General features: G+C 43.4%; 1 protein-coding gene and 1 pseudogene across 3 annotated transcripts in view; one reads left to right on the top strand and one right to left on the bottom strand.

The window, feature by feature from the left end:
- Nucleotides 1-10,326, bottom strand: part of SOBP (sine oculis binding protein homolog) — a 158,441-nt gene extending 148,115 nt beyond the window's left edge. The window contains exon 1 of one of the 3 annotated variants that reach the window (XM_045188651.3): nucleotides 9,732-10,326. In XM_045188651.3, the coding sequence (XP_045044586.2) occupies nucleotides 9,732-9,827 (96 nt within the window). In that variant the 5' untranslated portion in view covers nucleotides 9,828-10,326. Of the gene's footprint in view, nucleotides 1-6,982; nucleotides 7,271-9,731 lie in introns of those variants that run through there. The other 2 variants (XM_053913585.2, XM_053913586.2) reach the window with 2 other exon arrangements.
- An 11,971-nt stretch (nucleotides 10,327-22,297) lies between these two features.
- LOC112297326 (large ribosomal subunit protein eL28-like) lies at nucleotides 22,298-22,815 on the top strand (annotated as a pseudogene).
- The last annotated feature ends 231 nt before the right edge of the window (nucleotides 22,816-23,046 follow it).

The following is a 23,046-nucleotide window of genomic DNA, read 5'->3' as shown; positions in this document are numbered from 1 at the left end:
CCATTGAAAATAAAATAAACTCCTTAAGGTTTTAATACATGACTGCAAAAGGAGAAAACAAAAGGTTTATAAAACCTCAAGCTAAGCTATAAATCTCGAACCTTTCATGAAGGGAGGAACAAGATGAAAGGAAGAGAAAACAAACACCAAAGTTTCTTACAGTGTAGGTACAAGAAATAGAGTATTATCTCTGACTTACACACTACCGTATTCTGAAGGCAAAGAACCCTGGTCAATAAATAGCTTACATTTTTAAATTTCTAGGTAGAATTTGATGCCATATATCATATAGACACATTATGGTGCTAAACCAAAGGAAATGAAATATATTTTTACAGTCATCGTCCAAGAAACAACATATTCTAAGTCCTTCTGGTAGAGAATTCCAACAGTTATTTTTTCAACATTTTTTGTACTGTTATCCTTTAAAATTTTTTCTATTAAAAGAATTATTCTTTTCCTGCATAAGTTTATGTCAGTTATGTTTTTTAAAAAGGCGAGGAAATAAAGGTGACAAGAGTTAACACACAGAAAGATTCGGAGGTAAGGATGTTCAATAATAAGACAAGATACCGTACTAGGGGAGTCTACAAAATCTGCTTCCCCCCAAATCTGCACCCACCATTTGTCCTGGAGACGCCGACTGGGAAACCACCGTACAGCCTGTGAAAGTCCTTCCAAGCTCTGAGATTTTGTGAAACCAAAGAACTTCTACTTATATGAGAAATAAAATACCTTTTGCAAAGAAATATCATAATTATAGTGATCACACATCATAAATTTTACTAAACAGCCACTATTTCAAATATTTTATCATTGCTCCCATAAACCTTCAAAATGTGCCAGAAACTTCAATATGCTGGCATCCGAATCACATTTTGCAGACTGCCTCTCGCCCTTGGAAGTGGCACAAAAATCCTCTCTCATACCATGTGGTCCAATTTGGGTTTGGAAAATAGGTCACTATAATTATAATGATAATGTCTAACGCTCTTATAGCACTTTATAGTGTTTCCACATCCTTTAACTCTCCTGTTCCTTTCCATAACCCTATGAATTAGGTTATTTGATTTCCACAATAAACTTTTGGTGAACCTATGTAACATCCTCATCTTACAACAGAAATGAAAGCATCCAGAAGGTAAACGACAGGCATGAGAGAACACCCAGGAAAGTCAAAATGAAAATACACATCTTAGACCAGGCCTCCTTCTGTTATAAATTCTGTAAGGTCCAATGTGTCAGCAATTCCAAAGAAGCTACCTCCTTGGATCAGGTCAGAGTTGCAAACCATAGGATCACACATGAAGAGCTTTCCAACAAGGGCATGCTTACCTGTGTTAAAACTTAGCTTTCTTTCAGATTTGATCAGTGGGCCCTACTCTCCTTAATTATTTGTAGTGTTGAAATGGGGGTGCTCAAATTTATAATTAAAATTTAACCTCATTTGACAATTTTTTGATATCGCATCTAACTCTAATTGTTTTGCACGTCTAATACTTCACCCCCAAACCTCTTCCTGCCCTTCCCAACCTGCCTCTTTCACCTCCAGGGTTCCTAAGGAAAGAAGACAATCCTAACACTATTCTGAAAGTATAATCTCTTCCTATAGTTAAAAGTAAGTCGCAGAAAGACGGTGGAAAGGCAGGAAATTTTACTCTTTCCCCACTCCTCCGAGTTCCTTCTGTACTGGCAAAATTTATTTCCATTGGAACATAATTCCCAGGACATCCATTAGACACGGTCCTTATTGAACTGGGAGCACTGTACAAATGTCCAAATTCACTCTAATGATTTCTAATTAAACATTTTACCAATAAAGAGTTGGCTTCAAGGTGCTTTGAAATAACTATTATTACAAATGCTCAAAATACCTCTGATACACAAGTGTTTCAAAGTCTTCAAAAAGGGATTAATGATTTTATTTTGAAAACAACAAACAGATTTTAAAATATAAGTAGATATCACTGATTTCTTTCATCCCAGGCCTGGCATAACTGAATGCCAATGTGTTTTCAACTTGTATCCCACCCAAGAGAGCAGAAAGCTTTCGGTAATTGACAACAATAAATTACAAAAAGAGAAAGCTTTCAAAGAGCTCCCAATGACTTATCAAAATGAAGGAAAAGGCATGTCCTCCTTCTCCCCACAAACGTTATTTCCATTTTCACTCTCAAATACACTGTTAACTTACTTGAGTGTACAAACTTTTTATTTCATTTTATGTCTAGGCAGAATTTATAATTTACTCAAGAAATGTGCCAATCCATTCGAATGCATTCACAAATATCAAAAATGTGTAAATACAATAATCTAACAAAATTTAAAAAACTGATCCTAAAAATAAATATTTGCACATTAAAAGCTAATAATAACCAATGGTAATGAGCACTCTCCTAGTATTGGGAATTTCAGTTGATATAATGTTTAGAAAAGGTAATTTGATTCTATGCATTAAAAGCCTTAAAAATGTACACACCCCTCGAGTCAGCAATATTATTTCTAGACATGATAAAAACTAGTCTAAGGAAATAGCGCAAATGTATGCAATGCTTAAGAACATTTATCTCAGTGTTATTTTTCTTAGAAACATACTGTAATGCCAAACAGTAAAAATCTGGTTAAATAAATTACAGGGTTTTTTAACTGTAAAAAAAAAACTGTAACGGAATGACTGACATGGATACTATTTTGTACTAAAATATATGCTGTAGGTAAATTTCTACTGTCATAAAAGCTATTAACAACACGTTAGGTTTTAAAAGGGAGGTCAGTACACCCTAAGACCATTTTCTAAAACTGTATCTCACGCACAGAAAAGGGCACGAGAAGACATGCATCACAATGTTGACGGCGGCAGCTGAGGGGAGAAATCGTAGGCTTTGTTTTACTTTTCGTTTATTTGCGCTACAGATTCTACTACTTCTGTCCTGTCCGTGTATTATTTTTGTAGGAATAAAAAAATAGTTTTAATCAAAAATTAATTAACACATAGTCTTCTCACAGACAGCCATGCCAATACTATATTATTCACAATACTAAGGACAATAAAGAAATCCGCCAGTTACGGTAACTTCATTCTGACACACGTCATCCAAGAAAGTGAAGCATATGAGAGACACTTTCATAGGAAAAGGAAACTCCCAATCCTGAGCAATTTACAAGGCAGAAAAAAAAATATCTTGCTAGTTAAAGTTATTGCTAATAAGATTATGGTTATTTTTAGAAAATATTTTATCTCCCTTTTCACCGCCATTGTTCTAACTTCTGAGGTAGGTTTCTATCAAGTATCATTGGGCTCACTAGCTGAGATTTTTAAAGGAGATGGGGGAAGGTATCTGCAAAAGAGAAGCAGTCTCTTTTGTAGAAAGTAGGCACTGAACTTGATTAGAAGTCAGTTCCTAGCTCTGTCCCCAGGTCTGGCCTGGGGCTGAGTCTCAATCATCTCTCACATTAACACAGACCAAGTGGATGGATTTTACCAGATTGTTCTGCCAAGGTGGAAGGTAAAATTTACATAGTGGGAAAGGAATGTTAGAAGAGCCCTTTACAGATTACAAAGTACTTCCATGTTTGTGACCTCGCTGGTGCAGACGGTGTCCTAAGGAAGAGCCGCTCCCCCAGATGGCCCACTAGAGGGGCATCCGCATGCACAAAACAGTAAGAGTGGCCAGTCATGCATCCTTGACGCAGACTTTGCCCAGTGTGCCCTGCTGTTTTAACATGAACTATGACTTCTTAGCTTGCAACCCTTTGAAGATGGTCACTGGACTCCATTTGGGTCATTTTGCAGCATTGTTCTCAGCTACAACACAATGATTACAATTGAACTTAAGGGCAGAGGACACATTATAACACTGTAATCCAGCTCTAGCCTGGAGCGGGCCTGAAGAGAAAGTCTTTGTTGTCTTATTGATATTTCTGAGTTGGGTGGTTGTATAATTGGCAGATAAAACCAATTGTGTGCTTTTGCATATAAAATTTATATTGTTTTATTATCTTATTGTAACACAGGGCAGACAATAATGTCCCCACATTTTAATCTTTGGCTAGGACATCAAATATCCTAAAAAGGTCAAACAAATGCTGTGAACTTGTGGCTACCAGCCCTCAGGCTAATATTGTGGGGGGCATGGCAGCTGTGTCCTAGCCAGCTGCAGAACTGCCCTAAAAATCGCCAAGACTTGTTACATTGTTTTCCTGTGTGTGCCAAAGCCACTGGCCTTAAAGCAGGACCGAGGTTCACAGCCCTCTGGTTATATAAGAGATGTCACCACCCCTCAGTCTACGGACCCTAAAATACGCGTTCAGCAAACCCCACTCACCCCATGCTTTCATGTCTCTTTACATGTTTCAATTGGCACCTTCAAAAACAAAGTACTCTAGTTTTTTTCTCATTCTATCCTGTCATATCCCTTCTCTTTTAGGAAAGTATTCAGTAATCTTATTAGCTTCAGACTGCAAGTGTGGCTGACTTCCCATCCCACAAGGGGAAGGTTCAGACTTCAGAGATTTTTATGGGACCTACCTTCTACTACTTCTAATGATTTTTTTTAAGAAGTATAAATACTCTTAATAAGAAGGGGCTGATTCTTCCTTAGAAGATATACAAATTCTGTTCCCTAACGAGACACTCCATTTCCCTAGAACTCTCCTTTTTCAGACAGCCACTTGTGCTCACTGATATTTACACTTTTTGAGGCCCTGTTTTTTACTTTCCTTAAAATCTCTTGCCTCTTGGTTTCTATGAGTCTGTCTTTCACACAAGGAGAGTAGGGCTTGGCTTCCCAGAGCAGTGCTTGGCAAGCAGAGAGGCAGGAAACGCAGAAGGGAATGAGTCTGTCAGACTCATTTTCTTCTAGTTCAAATGTTTATTTCAGATTTGGGAGGAAGTAGAGTGGTTCCTTTCCATTTCCTCGTCTCTGGAACCTGCGAGTTGTATAAGGCTTAGAGAATCTCGCTCCACCACGCGTCGTGCTCACAGGTTCACAGATGGAGTCTCTTTTCAGAGCACCTCCAGTCTGAACAGAGCAGAATTCAGAGCTCTTGTGCCCTTCCATGACCACCTATCTCTTATGGGTTTAGGACTGAAGCACGGAGCTAGACAACTGAAAGCAGGGAACAAGGCTGGTGGGCTCAGAAACATCTTCTATCAGCTCCCGAGGGGGCAGGGGCCATATCTCAACGGACATTAGTCCCCAGTCCTGCCATGTGGCACACCTGAGGCCACTGCTGAGCCGGAGAGGTCTGACATAATTTGTGCATGCCACAGTATGATCTGGTCCTGAGCACTTTTTAGATTCCCCAGACTTACCATGTCTGACACCAGGATGAAGTTTCAACAGCAAAACTTAAAGTACACATGTTTTAGTAATGAGATGATTTCAACCCACGCCGACTTTTAATCTATGCTCTGATTTCTCTACTTTTTTTTTTAAAGGCAAGCTATTTATCTCACTGCACTCACTAGCTCAGCTCTGCAACTTGTTTTATCATCTACGCAATTGACACAGGTCATTTTTAATGCCAAATGGAGACCATCAGAAACCAAACTAGAAAATCTTGCGGTGAGTTTACTACTAAACTCTAACAGATGTGACCAACTCTTACTGTAGGCATCAGGACTGAAGCATAATTTTAGGTACAAATTACTTACTGAGAATATTTATAGACAGAAAATTTCTTCAGCAAAAGAGGCCCTAGACATTTAACACAGATTACCTTGCAGTTTAGCAATTGATAAAGAAGCCAAACATTGTAAACGCATTAATTATGGTTTGTTTAGGAAAGTTCCCAGGGCAGAGTGCTTGATCTAATCATCTTGGTTTTGTCAGAGTTTTAAAAGATAAAAATCTGACTCATTATCTTTACTCACAGTTTAGATGCATTACTAGTTGCATTACTGTTTGGTAACCACTAATTATGTTCACTAAGATCTTTGTGCACAAAATGCACTCTTAAGTTAACAATATTTACACTTGTGCATCTATTTACATTTACACATCCAATGGTACAACCTAATTTTCATATTATATACACTGTGCTCTGGATGAACTCCTAGAACAAATTAACCCTTCTATATGTCAGCATTCCCTCCTAACGTTCATTTATTATGGTACTTGTGAGTTGACAGTATAATGAAGACATATTACATTAGATACAATCACAATATTCACTTTAGAAACCAAAAGTAGTCAAAATATAAATCACATTATTAAAAATTTCCTCTCTTGGTCACTAATTAAATCATAAATACTAATTATATGTACAGTAATGAGTCTTTTTAATCAATTTTAAAAAACAGGATGAAGGAAGGAAGGAAAGATAAACATTGTAAAGGTCATAGTGAGACGAACACTTCTGCTTGAAGATACTGTCACTAAAGCACACTCTAAGCAAGCTATGCCAAGTCATGTACCTCTCACACTGAAATTATATTGTATCAAATTTAAATTTGTTACAACTGCATGTACATTAAACCAGTGATAACGAAAATGTAACTCAATATCTGATCTAGTGAAACAGCAACCAACATTGGCTCCCAGCCACTAGAAGACAATCTCCAATGCCATTACTGGTGTCAGCTAAACCTCAGCCAGTTTGTCTTTTCCAGCCATTTTTAAATAAATATGTGACTATATCAATTAGGAAATCTTGAAGGAAGTCTCTGCAAGGAGGTAATTTTGTTGCTCATTCTCAGTGCCCTGCATTTGCTGTACTTAAAATAGACACTTGTACCAATGTCCTTTCTATTACCCGAAGGGGAAAAAAATCACATACACACCAGTCCTTTTTCTTTCAGCTTGCAGAGAAGCAACTTGATCCAGCCAGTGTTGAAACCTGAGTAGGTCACTGTACACCATGATAAAATTCCCTAATCCCTGAGCCAAATCTCCCTAAGGGGGGCCTCCTCCTGATCCTCCACTTCCCAGGCTGACTTTTCCATTCGCTCTCTCCTCTTTCCCCCTTTCATTTCCCCTACCTTCAAGCCTTGATATGTGATCCGAGGTTGGGGCTCAAGTTTCCGTTTTTACAGCTTAGGCCGTGCTAGCTGTATACATTCCTTTCTTTCTGCCGGGCAGTGATTACTTACCCGGGCTTAGTTTACACTGGTCCAGATGAAAGCCGTTCAGATGAAGGCAAACACAGGCAGGCAGCTCCAGCGCAGTGATATGAAGCTGCACAAGGCCACATTGTGCTCTTGGTGACATTTTGTTGCACATATTTTTTTTTATACAGGGCAACCAACTTGTTATGTTACTCTTTAGATGGAGTGGTCATAATACCATAAGGTTTGGGGAGGGGTTTTATTGATCTAGTTATTAATATTAAAAGCAGAAATTTTTTAATTAGTTCAAAAAAACCCTCCCACCTTTTGTCTTTGAGAAATCACTTTTAAAATGAGTACTTTTAGTGCTACTATATTAGAGGAATGCCTACTAAACAATTCCACTAGAAATGGGATTTCATGACTCACTGACATGGTGCGCTTTGACATGATTGAGGATTTCGGCCAGGGGTACCGGACACATTGTTCCAAACCGAGAGAAAATACCACGCTGCAGGCAATTGAACTATTTGCTGGCTGAAACCTCTCATTTAATGCTACTATGTATTGAAATGATGGGGATTAAAACTTCAAATAGTAGGTGGTGATTTAGAAGAAAAATAATATTTTCAAAGAGGAAATTCTGTGCTGGGAGGTTAATTCCATACTTAGTCCTGTAGCATTGACTAAAAATTGTGTAATTTTTCCCTTCACACAATGTTGTTTTTGTTTCCTCCTCACCAGTTCAGACAAACATCTGTTATACTGTAGAAGGACAACTATCTCCCAAACCACGGAGTCCGCCCGCAGCCAAAGTCAACAACGCGAGCCCCAAGCATCGAGCACAGTCAGCCTTTATATCCAGCCGGGATAACATTTCACATGTTTTGATTAAAATTAGCTAATTTGTAATTCTAGAACCTATGAAACTTAAAAGCTGCCATCCATATAGATCACATTAGGCAGGGTTTTAAAGGGCCAGTGCACACTGATTTCCTGATGGCTTCACCTCTCTCCTCTTCCTCCAGTCCCAATTTAAAATAAAATGGAAAAGTAATCTGGAAATGCAGGACAAGAGGGAAGGGTAAGTGAGAAAGAATGGTTACTCTACACTGAATTCCACCCCCTTTGGAGGACAACTCCTAGTGGTCCCTCTCTTTCTCTCCCTCTCTCTCTCCCCCCCTCTCTGCATGTGTGTGTCTGCGTCTGTCTCTCCACGGTCTATCATTGGAATCAATGGTGGTTTCCATCCCAAAGACGGCATTGATTTCCAAGGCAAATGTTCCTTAAACTGTCCTAGGACCGATGCTGCACCTCATGCTCTCAAGCAGTAAGTTCCTCACCCAGAAATAAAGACCCTAATTCCAAAATTTAGATCGTAGGGAAATTTCCTGGCGCTATTCACACAGGATGTTATCCAGGTGTCCCTCTCTAAGTACAGGCTTCATACAAGCCTCTCTATTATACTACGCTTGTCCTAATCACGAAAACCTCAAAACGCAATAAACCCAACTTAGCTGCGTGCCATTGTCATCGAGTTTGTGTTTTCAATACAAACTTCACCAACCTGACCAGTCAGCTGGCAGTGCTGAGGGCTCCACGCAGAAGATGGACAACACCAAGCAAGGCAGATACAGGAGGAAAACTCAAGTCCTCCAGAACCTGCTACTTGTTTGTAACTCAAAGATAATAATAATAAATAAAATGTTTTTTAAATTAAGAGAGACTCATGAGATCGCAGGATAAAACCCCTCGCCAGGCAAAAGCCCCACGTTCATGGAAAACAAGGGGTTGGGGGAGGAGACGGGGGTCCGGAGCTGAGCGGCGCTCTCGTGCAAGGAGCTCCAACGCGAACAGCTGGAGCGCCAGGTCGCTGCGCCCGCCACCTCTGGAGCACCGCTGGGCTGGCGGGGAGCCGGCCTCGCAGGAGCGGACTCCGGGCTGGCCTTTCCAAACAATGGACAAGCGCTCTGCGAAGGCCGCCCCTCAGACCGCTAGCTTTGCTCAGGGCTTGCCCGGGGCTGCTCAGCTGGGAAGTGAAGCGTGCAAAGGCGAGAGGGAGGCGGAGGCAGCCTGGAGAGAGGCGCGGGCCAGGGCGGGCGGGCGAGGCGAGCCGGCAGTCAGAACGGTACCCAGACCCGCGCCGCCCGGGCTGAGACCGTCCCTGGCACTGACAGCCTCTTCACACGGTCCCAGCTGGCCACTCGAGGGGACGCGGGGCCGAGCAGCGGGGAACTGAGCCCGGGAGAAGGATGGGATCGCGCGCTCCCAGGGCGCCTCGGCCCCACAGCTCCTAACTTTGCAGGGATCTGAGGGTTGGTTCCCAAAGAAGCGGAAAAAAATCTACCCCGCCGACTAGGAAAGCCTCTTCACCAAGCCCACCGCCACTTGGGTCCCCGGATCCCCTCCCCCTGAAATGCGCCTGTGCCAACCTGGGGTTTATAAGGTTAAATAGTGTGTGCTCCTCCGGCCGCCCTCACCCCATCGAATGGGAGGTAGGCAAATATCGGGGATGCAGCCCGCGAGTTGGCCTCCGCTTTGCACCTGGAGGAGGGGCTGAGCGTTTAGGGCATTCTAGCGAAACTGACAAGCGCTCCCCGGTACCCCCGAAGCCACACAACGGCCCGAGGGGAGCGGGCGGAAGAAAGAGCTCTGTCTCTCCAGCCCCGAAGTCCAAAAATACCTTCATTTCCTCATTGATCTCCCTTTTCACTGGGTGAGCCGGCTTCCTGCTCCTTTTATTTTCCGGAGGTCTCCCTTCTTTCTCCATTTCTGCCATGTTTTTGTGTCTGGTTTCTGTGGAGATGAAATGGCTGCTGCCGCCGGCGGCGGTGGTGGCGGCGGCGGCGGTGGCGGTGGCGGTGGAGGTGGAGGTGGTGCTGATGGTGGCAACGCTGGCGGAGGTAGCGGTGCTGGCGGGGCTGGGGCGGGCGGGGGGGTGGCAGGCGGGCGCCGGAGAAGCGGGGTCTCTTCTAGCGGCAGAGGACGTCAGCAGCTGTCAGAGGGGAAGGTAGCTCGCGGAGTCTCGGGGATGCCGCCGCCGCCGCTCCAGCTCCCGCTGCCGCCGCCGCCGCCGCCAACGCCGCCGCTGCCGCCGCTGCCCCAGCCGACGCTCCCTCTGCCGCCCCGGCCGCCGCCGCCGCCGCCGGGCTGCATCCTCGGGGCCCCGCGGAGTCGTCAGCCATCTTCCGTCCCTCTGTCCGTCTGCATGGGCGAGGGGAGCGAGGGCCGGGCGCGGAAAGAGCTGCTCGGGGCGTGCGTGCGTGGATGTGTGTGTGTGTGTGTGTGTGTGTGTGTGTGCGCGCCCGGGAGAGCGCGCCAGCCCTGGCGCCCAGCGCCTCCCGCGAGCCGAGCCGGGGGGCGGGCCGGGCCGCGAGGGGAGGGGGCGGGGAGGGGGCCGGAGCGAGGAGGGGGCGGGCGGGAGGGGCAGGTGGGGGGCCTAGGACGGCCCCCAGCTCCCGCGCGGGCGTGGCTTCGACCGTCACCGTGCACGCCGAGGCTGCGCGGCTCCGGGGGCTGCTCGCGGCCGCCGGGCTCATCCGCGGCGGACACCCGCGGGACGCGGCGCCCCTCGCGGCTGCCGCCTCTGCGTGACGCCCCACTCCCCGGGCCTGTTCCGACCCCGGCCGTTCTCCGAAGCTCCGTGCCGTGGGTCGGGCGGCCAGTCCCAGACGCTGCTGAGGACAAATGAATGGGGGTGAACGGAGGAGGTTGGTCGGTGGGAGGGCGTGGGGGCCTGAGGTCACTAGCGGGCCACCTTCCTACCCCGGGCACCACCGACTGAGCTCGCCGCCTCCAACTGCAGGGCCGGGGTCCGAGGGGAAGGAAATCGCAGTCCTGACCTCCGCTCAGCTGCCAGGGTACAGTGTGCCGCTCACGGAGACCTCGGGGCGCCCTCGGGGCACGTGGAGGCTGGAGGTCCCGTGGAGAGGTTCCCGCACCCTTCTCGGCTGGTCCCCCACACGGCGCGGGCTACGGCTGCGCTTGCAAGGAAGCTTTTGCTTCTCAATGAACCACTTAGAAGTAGGACATCTGGGCATTCAGCCCCCTTTCCCTTATTTCTTTTATTTTCCTTCTTTCCCCTCTAGTGTCTCCCCCCACCTCCGTCCTCCCTCTCTGTCACACACACTAGTGTCCCGGCTTTACCCTGTGACCCCGCGCGCACCCTAGCCCCGATGCCGCGGGTTTAACCCCCTAAATCGGGTGCTTCTGGGAGCGCGGGGCCCGCGTAGAACCGAGCATTCTCCGGCGGGACGCCCGCGCCACGCCCCGGATGCGCCCCGCCTGATGGCACTCGTTCCCTTGGACTTCTCTTCGCGCGTCTGCCGCCCCGAGCCTCGCTCTGATTCCTGCGCTCAGGCGCCCCACCTCCGGACCTTTGGGTCCAAGCCTGAGGTTGTATTTGTCCCTCTCTGGGTGGAGGCAGGGGCGTGAACGCTCGGACGGGGCTTTGGTGCGGCGGGCAGCCCTGAACGCACACACGCGCTGCGGAGGACACACCGACGTTCCGGCTTCGCGGTCCTCCGCCGCTACACTTAGTAATTAATTCCCTGACACACAGCGATATGGGGGTGTCCATTGTTCCACGGCTTGTTATTACGCAGGATTTCTTGTGAGAGTGGGGGAACTTAAAATCGCACATTTTCTTAACTTAAAAGAAAGAATGCGTTCGTTGTGAAGGATATGTGTTAGCTTTCCATTAAAATCTTAGTTTGGCCTGTCAGAAGAGGCTCATTCTTCGTATTACATTGTCTAGTTTGCATTTTAGCATTGGTTTGTTTCTTAAACCTCAAATTAGAGATATTTGGAAACGTACTCAGGAGGGCTGAGCTTCTCCACGTTGGCCATTGTAGCATTATTTTGGTTCGTAAATGCCAAATTACCAGTATTTGGGAGGATACCCAAGAAAGCTGAGTAATTCCTCTCACCTCTTCTCTTCCCTGTCTCGAGTAAGCAAGGAGAAGCCTCACCCCGCTCTGCTTGACTTGCTGGGTCCCAGGCGAGCCGGGAGGCCAGAGCGAGCAGGGTGAACCTGGCTCTGCTCCCACAAGGGGTCGGTGCGAAACTCTTGCCAGGAGAAATGTTTAACATCCTGGGGTGGTTATCCGGGACGTCGAAAAGTCAAGAGAGGAGGACTGATGAGGTTTTAGGGAGCGCCCTGCGGTACAAGCATCCCCTATTCAAGATTTTTCCAGTAGTTTCTGGGAGCGTACCCAGGTATGCACCGGTGGTGAGCCCAAGCCTTCTGACCAGGTCTGGAAGCCGGCTGTTGCCCACAGGCACCTAAAACGTCCCACGCAGCAAGGATGCGGAGAGGAGCCCAAATCTGTTTGCACTAACACTACTCCCCCCTTCCTGGAGCGATAATACAAGTGTGTGAGAGTGGGTGTATTTCACAGTGAGGAATACCATCCTAATGCTGCTGCCGGAAGGGAGAGAAGAGGAGGAAGTCTTTGGAGGTTTTAAGTCTGAATTTCATCCAAAACATCTGATAAATAATATGTGGGTTGGAATTATTTTGTTTTCTCTTTTTTGTCCTCTTGGTCTTTAAGGAAAAGTAGTGAGAAAACTTTTTTTGGACTTTTAAATATCCTAAAATTGTAACATATGTTGTAAAGTGTACACAAAAAGAAGCTTTTTGTCTCCTGGAAATATATTTAAGTCTATTCCATTTCCTTTGGTGCCAGAACGATTACAATTGATTCACTGTTGTTCAGCAGATATCAAATAACAAGTTATATATCCCAAATCCTAAGATACAGTTTCACGAGTTGAGAATAAAATAAACAGAAAAGGTGAACTGTAGTCCAGAGTTATATTTAGAAGCAACTATACTTCCTTTAAAGAAAAGTACTTATGCTGCAATTGTTCAGGCATTTAATAAAAATAATGATATTAATCAGCCACCTGTTCCTTCACAGGAGTATGCCCTCCAGAAAACTATTGTGAGAATATTGTGTTAGAACAATGCTTATCTTCAGTGACAGAATGAAGTTCATAAAGCATACTGGAGGAAACTTTTAGTCTAGAATGAACTTCAGAACTAATGATTGTCACGCCTTCTTAATGACACAGTGTAGGTTTCCTCAAATGTACTATAGATGAAGACAACCGGAACAAGAGTTGCTCTTTATGAATTTGGAAGCACTGTGAGGCCGCTAATGCTCCCTAGAGAACTTCCTACATCTGTAAGAGGATAACACTATGTGGAGAGGAACAATCTCAGACATATCTCAGAAGAGCTACTCTTTTGCTAATATGACTTACCATTATGCTCCCCATACACCAGCTTGCTCACTCTTTCTCTCTCACACACACACTGCCCCCCTGCAACACACACCCTCTGGACATAGAATGGGTCTTCAATTTCCCTTTACCATTCTGTCACTCACCAAAATGGGTACAAGACTGACCTTTTATATACTCCTCTGGTATCTTTTTGTGTCTTCATTTACTTATCAAGACTACTCTGACCTGGTTCACCTGGTTCACCTGGTTCACCTAACTCAGAGGCCCAGTCCTCATGCTTGGTAAGGAATTAATAAGTATTTGCTGATTGATTAGTATGATATAATATGTTATTTAAAATCAATGCTGATCTTAAACAAGCTTTGTGATCTAACCAAACATGGGACTAAAATATGTGGAATAATTACTGTGCTGAACACATTATAAGAATTATCTCATTCAATATTCACAAAATCCTATGAGGCACTTCTACTCTTGTCCCCATTTCACATATGAGGAAACTAAGGCGTACACAAGCTAAGTTATTAAGTCACAAGCTAGTAAGTATTGGGGTTTGAACCCATCTTTCTGTCCAACTCTGGATTTGGAGTTCCTGACACTATGCTAATCTGTTTTAATGAGTTCATTTTAACAGTCTGTTATGTTATCTAACTTAAGGTCCACATTTTTTTACACTTTCACCTCTTCAAGTCCGTGATGTACCTTATAATGAATTCTTACAATCATACATGACACCTTCTTTCCCCTCAATGGTATATAAAATAATAGCATATTTTCCCATCAGTGGTATAGTTTGGTTGTGTTGGGTTATGCCGTAATAGCAAATCATCAGAAAATCTCAGGGACTCAAAACAGCAAAGGCTCATAGTCCTTGCTCGCACTCAGTGCTATATCACTCTCGAGGTCAACTGTCTTCTGTGCGATGGGTTGGCATTGCACCTGCATACAACCACGTGCTTCCACAGTCACTACTTCAGGGGAAGACGGAGCCCTGGAGCATCTCACACCAGCAACTAAGTGTGCCAGCCTGTCTGTGAAGTGTCACTCTGTCTCCAACCCATTATGGCTTTGCCCAATGGATAGGGAAGCTGGAAAGTTTAATCCTCCTATGTTTCCCAAAGGAGAGGAGAACTGGTTGTGGGTAAGCAGTTAACATTTATACCACAAAGCCATCTTCAGTCAATGAAATACGGTCTTTAGGGTCAATTAATGTAAATATTGAGGATCTATTTTATTCAAAACCATTGAGCAACAATTGGCCCGTGATTTGTTACATTCCACCTAAGACATAATTTAAAGCTCATGCTCATGTTTAATTTCAAAGAAGAATCAGAATCAACTTCAAAAACAACATGGTGAAACAGTTCAGCTATGATGCAGGGGGTTTAACCAGGGGTCTGTATTTGAGCTTGCAGGGCTTTGGAACCTCCTGAAATTGTGTACAAAACACGCAGAGCATTTTTTTCCCAAGGAATGGGTTCATATCTGTCACCAGATTCTCAATTGGGATTCATGATTCAACACACATGTATTAAGGGCCCATTCCATTCCAGGCACTGTTCTGGGCACTTGGGATCCAGCAGCACATAAGTCCCCGAATACTGCAAATCTTATAATCTGGAGGGGACAATAAATAAGCAAACGAGTAACAAAGAAGGTAAGTTTAGATGTAAGTAGGTGACACAAAAGAATGTGATGGAAATGGGAGTGGGGCCGGGGGTCTGCTAAAATGATGACACGAGGCCATTATATGGAGAAATTTGACCTGAGACGGGAAACATGAGAAGGAACTGCCCTTGCAGAGATTTTGGAACCCTGGAGAAAAGTACTGTGGTCAGAGTTTTAAAGGAGCCGAAGAGTGGATGCGCTCAGCGCGCTTGAGAAACTGAAAGGCATCTGCAGTGTAGAGAATGTGGAGGAGAGTGGAAGGAGAGGGAATGAAAGAGGAATGCAGAGGCCAGATTGTATGGGACCTGGGGTCCATGGTAAGTAATCAGAATTTTATTTTAGGAGAAACGTGGACAAGTGCACAGTGTAAAGAAACCCTCCTTGGCATGGGAAAGCCTGAGTTTCTTCCTGGCTCCACTCTTTGTATGTGTCATTAACTCTGCCGTTAAATACCAAGTTAACCCAGATGGGCACGTTCCTGAGTGAGGATTTCCCTCCTGCCTCGCCAAAGAACATCCTTTCCCCCTTTGCCATGGTGTCAGGAAAAGACCATGACCTCCTCAGAAGAATAGGGACCGTCTTTCAGTGACACATTTATAAGAAGCTCCCCAGCTAGTAGCTTCAAACAGGCTTAAGGTTCTTTGCGAAAAGATAAAAGGCTCCATCCTTTCATGAGGTCTCGCACAAGTTATTTTACCTTAGCCTTCATTTGTGAAATGAGAGTAGGAAGTTATATTTTGGAGTGTTAAGATCATGTAATGTCCATTAAAGTGAACTAAAAATAAAACTGCATAAAAGTCTGAGAATCATTATTGTTTTACAGTAGCCTAACGTTTATATTGTTTACCTTTAAAATACAACAGTTATTTAACCAGCAAACATGGGTTTATTCAGAAGTAGCGGAGAATTGCAATTCAGGACACTCAAGCTATGATAAAACCATAGGCCACTTCGGAGAGCAAAGAAGAACGTTCTTTTACAGAGGAAAGGGCAAGTTGGAAGGAGCTGTCTATCCACAAAGGGTACGTTGGAGGGAAGTGGGAGTTCGAAGTGTAGTGGCTTTTCATTGGCTAGATTGTGACAGTCTCTCATTGGCTGGGCTTTCGCTGGGGGAGGAGAAAATCTTTCTTCCTCCTACTCCTGAGGTAGAGTAGAAAAACATTCTCTCCTCGGAGATGCAAGGCACAGTCTCTCCTCGGAGATGCAAGGCACAATCTCCGAGTTTGGAACAGCTGACAATGCGTGGTAGGGCATGAGAGCTCCCCCTACAGGCCCTCCGGCCTCCAGTCTTGGTTGAGGTCTCCTTTGTTAATTTCCACAGTATGTACAGACGAATGCATAGGTGTGCCAATGCAAGGAAATCTGATACATGGGGAATAGCCACCTACATAATAAAAATGTTCTTTATTTTCAAAATAATGTACTTCAGGGTTCCTTTTAATAGCAATTTACCAGAATATAATACTTTTATTTATAAAAATGAGATTTTCATGTACACTTTCAAAAACATTTCAACGGTACCCATTAAAACAAGCATACTAGCACCCATAAATTCAAGGAAAAGTTCAATTTGAGTTATACTTTTTAATTTTTATCCATTGAAACAAAGATCAAAGCCCAGTATTTATTTACCCCAAGTTTCTCTATGCTCTAGGTAGACAGACAGATAGATAGATAAATAAATTTAAGCTCAACTATCAATGTGTCTGTCTGAATATAACAGCTTTAGGTATAATAAGCCCATGGAAATGAATGAAGATCACCCAAATGAGAGCAAACAATGGCTGGTTTAGAGTGAGGAAGTCGCCCACCATCACTTGCATTGGCAGAGACTCAAACGTAGACCAATAGGTGGAAAAACTTTAGACTGAAAAAAAGGGCCTTCAGTGTGCTCTAATGGGAGGTTGATGGCATGGAGAAGCTGGAGAAGGGCTAACCAGAAGGTGGGCTACCTAGAAGCAGGGCATCCTATGTGAGCATATTTGGCTTCCTCTACTTGGTCCTGAGTTGGAAGGTGATGGTGGTAAGGAACTGGGAAGCTGGAAGCATTGACCAGTCCTAAAGATGGTGGGTGATTGTGGCAGAAAAGGTAGTTTGGCTTCTCTGACTTTTTGCTGCAGGGGTTAGGGGTCAGAGTTCCATTGTCTTATATGGTCTGGCCATTGTCCATTTGTACATTTTCAAACCATTAACTAGATGATAATTTAGGCCAGACAACTAACAAGAAACTATATCAAGATATAAGGAAGCTTCCATTTGGGTGAGATGATATTTTGATGTATTAAGTGTTTTGTTTTGTTGTACCTGCTCATTTCTTTCTATCCCAGGCAGTTGTTCATTCAAACTATACTCTGGCATCTGTTCCTTCAGGGTAAGGATGTTATACAAGAAATTCACAGAAAAACATGAGTTGTCCATGACTTTTGAGATTTAAAAGACTTGTGAAATTCAAAGCAGGAAAAATAGTTTGAAAGTTTCTTTCTTTGTGTTTCAAAAGTCTAGATTTTGAGTATCAAGACCCAATGACCTAAAGGATTTAAATTATGAAGTTTATGTTGTAAAAACTAGATTTAGAAAAGAGAAATGGTAAGCCAAAGAAAGGTTTCCCAATCTAAAAAGAGATCATACTTCCGTGTTGTTGTGAGAAAGAAGGAGTAAAGGTGCTTAGATGATGTAAGGAGTTTCACTGTAGATTTCCAACCAGAACAACTGGAACACTTGTTAGGTTTAAGGGAAGCTGAAGGTGAGGGGCAGAAAGCAGAGAGCAGAAGTGACTTGTGCCTCCTTTCTGAGAAGCTTGGAACAGCAGTGAGCCTTCTAGAACAGAATATCCCAACACTGCACAGGCAGGCATAGCAGGGGTAGGGACAGTGGTGACAGTCCAGGAGTAGCCATGTATACCCTTCACTTACCATAACGTGTGAGTTTCTGTTCACTCACCATGTATACTCTTCACTCACCATAGTATGTGTGGCTGAGTGGAGCAGGTGTGGCTCTGAGAGACTGCAGAGTTGGAGTAGTCCCACACCCGAAATATTTGATTAGAGACTCCACAAAGACTCATCTCAAAGGATTCTAGCCAAAAAGGAGACTGGGTGAGGAGTGAATGCCGCCCACCCACCCACCTACCCACCATGTAGATGTCAGCTTGTGAGAAAAGCACAGGGGGGTGGGCATGAGAGAAGACCAAATCAGCGGAGATTATCTGGAGGCTTTGTTTCCACTGTATGGTATAGTAGTCTTGAGAAGCAGCAATTGAGTTCAGTGATAAATAAACAAACACGTAGCAAATATCTGATGTTTTTTATGTTGATACTTATAGCTCACACTTATATTTCACCTAGACCTCAAATTTGCTGTGAAGCAATTAAAAAGAGCAGTTTTCTGACTTCTGAAATAAATTTGAGGCCTTATCTGCCTAATTATTTAATATTTAAATAATAGCTCTCAAATGAAAATAGTTTCTTTGGGTTTATGGCCTTAATATCTCAATAAGACCAAGTTAGGCACAGAACATTTTCAGTAACTAGTCAATTCTAGTAAATATAAAATTTAGCTTAGTATCTGACTGATCTTGAATTGTTGTTGCCTTCCTCAATGATATCCATTGATGAAATCAGAACACTTGGTTTGATTTATGTGGACACTAATGTAGACTTGCAATAACATCATATTTTCTTTAGATAATCAAGTGTCATTAAAATTATTAGACCTTTGACAATTCTATGTTGAGAGATATCAACAACTATCATGTATTGAATATCTGTTATAACTCAAGTATTTTGAACACATTATGACACGTATGTCTCACAGCCATCCTCGAGAGTACAATTGTCTCCATTTCACAACTTAGGATACTGAAGGTCACACTAGGAAGTGGCCAATCCAGGAAAAAATTCCTCAGTCTTCCAATTTCCAGACAGGTAAGGTATGCATGCCAAACAGTAAATTATTTAATTTTTCTTTATTTTAACGTACACATGGGTGTTACGGAAATTAAAACAGCCATAACAAAACTCAACCCTTCAAAAATAACATACTGCATTTTAATATTCTCAAACCAAATATGATATCAGTAAATATTACAGAGAATTGATATCTATGTTTTGACCCACCTCCTTTGAGAAACATTACATGTAGTAAGAAACATTTTTCTTTGACAGAAAATTTGTCTCCAATGTGCTGTTGGGCCATAAGTTGTCTCTTTATTACATCCCAGAGGGAGGAAGTTGAGTGGAAAAGATTCTGCAATTTAACTGTGAGAGGACATTATATATTTCAGTGGAAGGAAAAAAAATTCATCAAAAGCTAAGTAGATAAATGAAGTATTCTGTAGTAAGTCTTGGGATATAGGCTGTGCATTTGTTTGTTTGTTTTTTAATTGCACTCAAGCTACTAAATCTATACACCAGAAGCTGAGAGGTACTTCAACTCAGTATTACCCTTTCTATCCGAAGTCAGTGGTTTTTAATGTAGCTCATCTTTTGAAGGCCTGTGGGCCAGGCAGAGCTGTCAGGGACAGACAGACGAGAGAAGATCCAGGTATACTGACGGGAAGTGCACTCCCTGAGAAAGTCTCAGGATGTATGTACAGCGTGGGAAGGCACTGAGGTCCTAACTAAGCAGCCGACCTAAAACCCAGCCTGGGAAAACGTGAAGTGCCATACTGAGCACAGAGTAGATACCAGGGTGTCTTTTATGTGGCAAGAGGTAGCCTTCTATGGCCTGAAAACAAGGACAATTTCATAGAATCTAGTAATACAAAAGCTACTACTTAGTAATGTTTCTTTATTCACCAGGGGTCTTGTTAAATACTTTATGGAGGTTGTTTTATTCAGTTCTCACACAGCTGACTAACTATTGGTTTTGGTCCTATTTTACAAATGAGGAAATAGAAGGTTAAAAAATTAAGAATTTGCCCCATAAGTAGATTAGCACTCTGACTCCAGAGTCTAGAACTCTCTCTGCCACCTAGTAGTACCAATATATTGGTGAAGGTTCTTGCTCTCAAGCAACAAAACAAATGCTAAAGAAAAAATATATTGGAGGAAAGGGGGCTCATAGATCCCAAGGGACTGAGAGTACAAGCTTGGGAAACAGGCAGGAACCCAGGGCCTCAGGAGGCCAGGCCATCCATACAAAGACTATCTGAAATGCTGCCATGTCTGCTTCTGCTGCACCACTCCTTCTAGAAGCCACCACTGGGCATCTTGCTGGCCCCATGAACGGCCCCAGATGCTCTTCCTTCATCTCAGGGTGTACAGACCTTGGTGGGAGGTTTCACTGCCAGGTGGTGAGGCCCTTGCTCCATGTTCCAGAGAGCGGGGATAGTGAAAGTTAAACTCTTTGGCTTCCATGGTGGAAGGTAGACTCCTATACCCCAAGATCACACTCAATGAAGAATTCCCCCAAATGCAAGCACAGATGGATTTTGATAGGCAAAGGAACTTTACATGTCCTCCCAGAATACCTGCTGTAGCCACTTTGTAGCAAATCATTTCATTAGGAAAATAAATGTAGGTCTGTTAAAATAATTTTGAAAGGTCAGACAAGGTGGAATTGTGCAAATGTTAAATTAAATGATTTTTTTGCAAATCAAAACCTGACTGACCTAGAAATTCATCCTAATAGTGTTATTTGAAATCTTCAAATGTAAACTTTGGAAAGATAAATTTGGTAACCCATATGCTAAACATCAATTAATTAGAATGTTTAGGGAATAGAATTGTTCTTGTTAACTTAAATTTCTAACTAAATGTGATTAAGCCTTTAAAAAGAACCATAAACCTTTATATTTCAGGTCTTCTCACTAGAATTCTTAATAAGATATTTGGGTGGTGAAAGTTTTGCAATGCCTCAGAATTAAATATTAATGCCACCATTTGTAGCTGAAAAGTACAGTGGGTGTAGATGGTGCCAAATATGCATAGATTTCTATAGTATATGTTCCATGTGCATTTCATTAACCAAACTTCTGACCTGAATTTGCCTTTTGTTTTCTCCTTTGCATAAACATTGGGTGAAGAGGAGGAAATAAATTCTGTCCATGTAAACATTTTATTTGAAACCTGCTAAGGGCAAGCACACTACTAGGCACTGTGAACATAAACATAAGTAATAAAAGTGTTTTGAAAGTGAGACAATTAAGAAAGGGGGATGACTAGTTCTGAGTGAGGGATAGAGGCTGTGACCACATGAGTTGGACCTGAAGGATGATGCATAGGATATTGTCAAGTGAGGAAGAAAGAAAGAGGAGCATCCTAGACAGAAAGAACAAGATAAGCAAGATGCCAAGATGTGAAAGTACAAGTAGAATTAGGGAAGGGTAAATAATTCAGTGTGCCTGGGATGTGTGAAAGAGGGCTTTGCAGTTAATCCAAAGACAGGATCGGACCAAAAGTCAATGGCCTCAAATACCACCATAAAGGAGCGTGGACTTTTTCTGAGAGTTCCAGGAAGCCACTGAGTCCTTTTTGCTATGAAGGTGATAAGATCATAAATACGAGGTAGGGAGAGCACTTTGATGGCAGAGGAAAGGCAGAAGGAGAGACCAGAGGTAAAAAAAAAGAAAAATTACATGAGATGTTTGCAATAGTCTAACAGGTAATAAATGATGCCTTAGACTAATGTAGTATTGATTGGGAGGATTTTTTTTTCTGAGTTAGTTACCTTAGAGACTGAATCCATAGGAATTGGTATTTGATTAAACTGGGTGGGGATGGGGATTACATGAAGAACTGAGTAGTTGCATAATACAACCTATTGCATAGTAACGATATCCTGTTACAGAAACAACAATAATAATTATACTTCTAATTGGCTCATTGAACAGTTGGATCAGTGGATTCCAGTTTTGAATGGTCATCTCCCCATCCTAGAACTATTAAAATAGATTGATTGTGAGTAAAATCTGGTGGTTCGTATTTTTTAAGTGCTCCTACGATTCTGATGGTAGTCAATTTGAAAAGCACTGCAGTTGAAAATGTGAAAAAGAACCATAACTAGTAACATTAGATTTAGCCATATCTTATCAAGTCCTGTCTGCTCTACCTCTCAAATATTTCCTGAATCTCACCATTTCTCTGTTAATTCCCCTGTGCCTATTTATCAATGGTCAAAACTGAGTAATTACCACCTACCTGGGCTCCCTGCTTCCACCCTTGCCCCTGTGCAATCCATTCTCCACAAAGTAACCAACTAATTCTTTACAAATGTAAAACAGCCCTTGCATACTCTTGCTTAAAATGTTCCAGTGACTTTCTATAATACTGTGATGGTCTTCCAATATGACCATAAATTCTTTGATATTTCTCCCTTGAAAAAAGTAAAGCCTGATTTCCCTTCCCTTGATTATGAGCTATACTTAGCAACTTGCACCTAAGAAATAGAATGTGTCTCTTTGCATCTCCGGCTGCTGCTGCGAGAGGAGCTCTCGCCATGTCTGCCCACCTGCAATGGATGGTCATCCGGAACTGCTCCAGTTTCCTGATCAAGAGGAATACGCAGACGTACAGCACCGAACCCAATAGTCTTAAGGCCCGCAACTCCTTTCACTACAACGGGCTGATTCACTGCAAGACGGTGGGCGTGGAGCCAGCGGCGGATGGCAAAGGTGTGGTGGTCGTCATGAAGCGGAGATCTGGCCAACGAAAGCCGGCCACCTCCTAGTGCGGACCACCACAAACAAGAACACCCGGGCCACCCTGAGCAGCATCCGGCAGATGATCCGCAAGAACAAGTACCACACAGACCTGCGTATGGCTGCCATCCTCAGGGCCAGCGCCATCCTGGGCAGCCAGAAGCCCATGATGGTGAAGAGGAAGCGGGTCCGCCCCACCAAGAGCTCCTGAGCACCCTCCTCTCCCCCAAAGCAATAAAGGTATCAGCCAACTTTCTTCAAAAAAAAAAAAAAGAACAAAAGAAATAGAGTGTGGCCAAAGTGATGATGTGTGATGTCCAATAATAGAACACAAAAGGCATTGTGGCTTCCCTCTTGTTCTCTTTTTTTTGGCTCATTTGCTTGGGGGAAGCCGACGACTATGTCGTGATGACTTTCAAGCAGCCCTATGGAGAGGTCTATG

The sequence above is a fragment of the Desmodus rotundus genome, chromosome 11, assembly GCF_022682495.2.
Source record: "Desmodus rotundus isolate HL8 chromosome 11, HLdesRot8A.1, whole genome shotgun sequence".
Lineage (NCBI taxonomy): Eukaryota > Metazoa > Chordata > Mammalia > Chiroptera > Phyllostomidae > Desmodus > Desmodus rotundus.
Note: the sequence above shows the minus strand (reverse complement) of the source record. Positions and strands in the feature narration are given on the sequence as shown.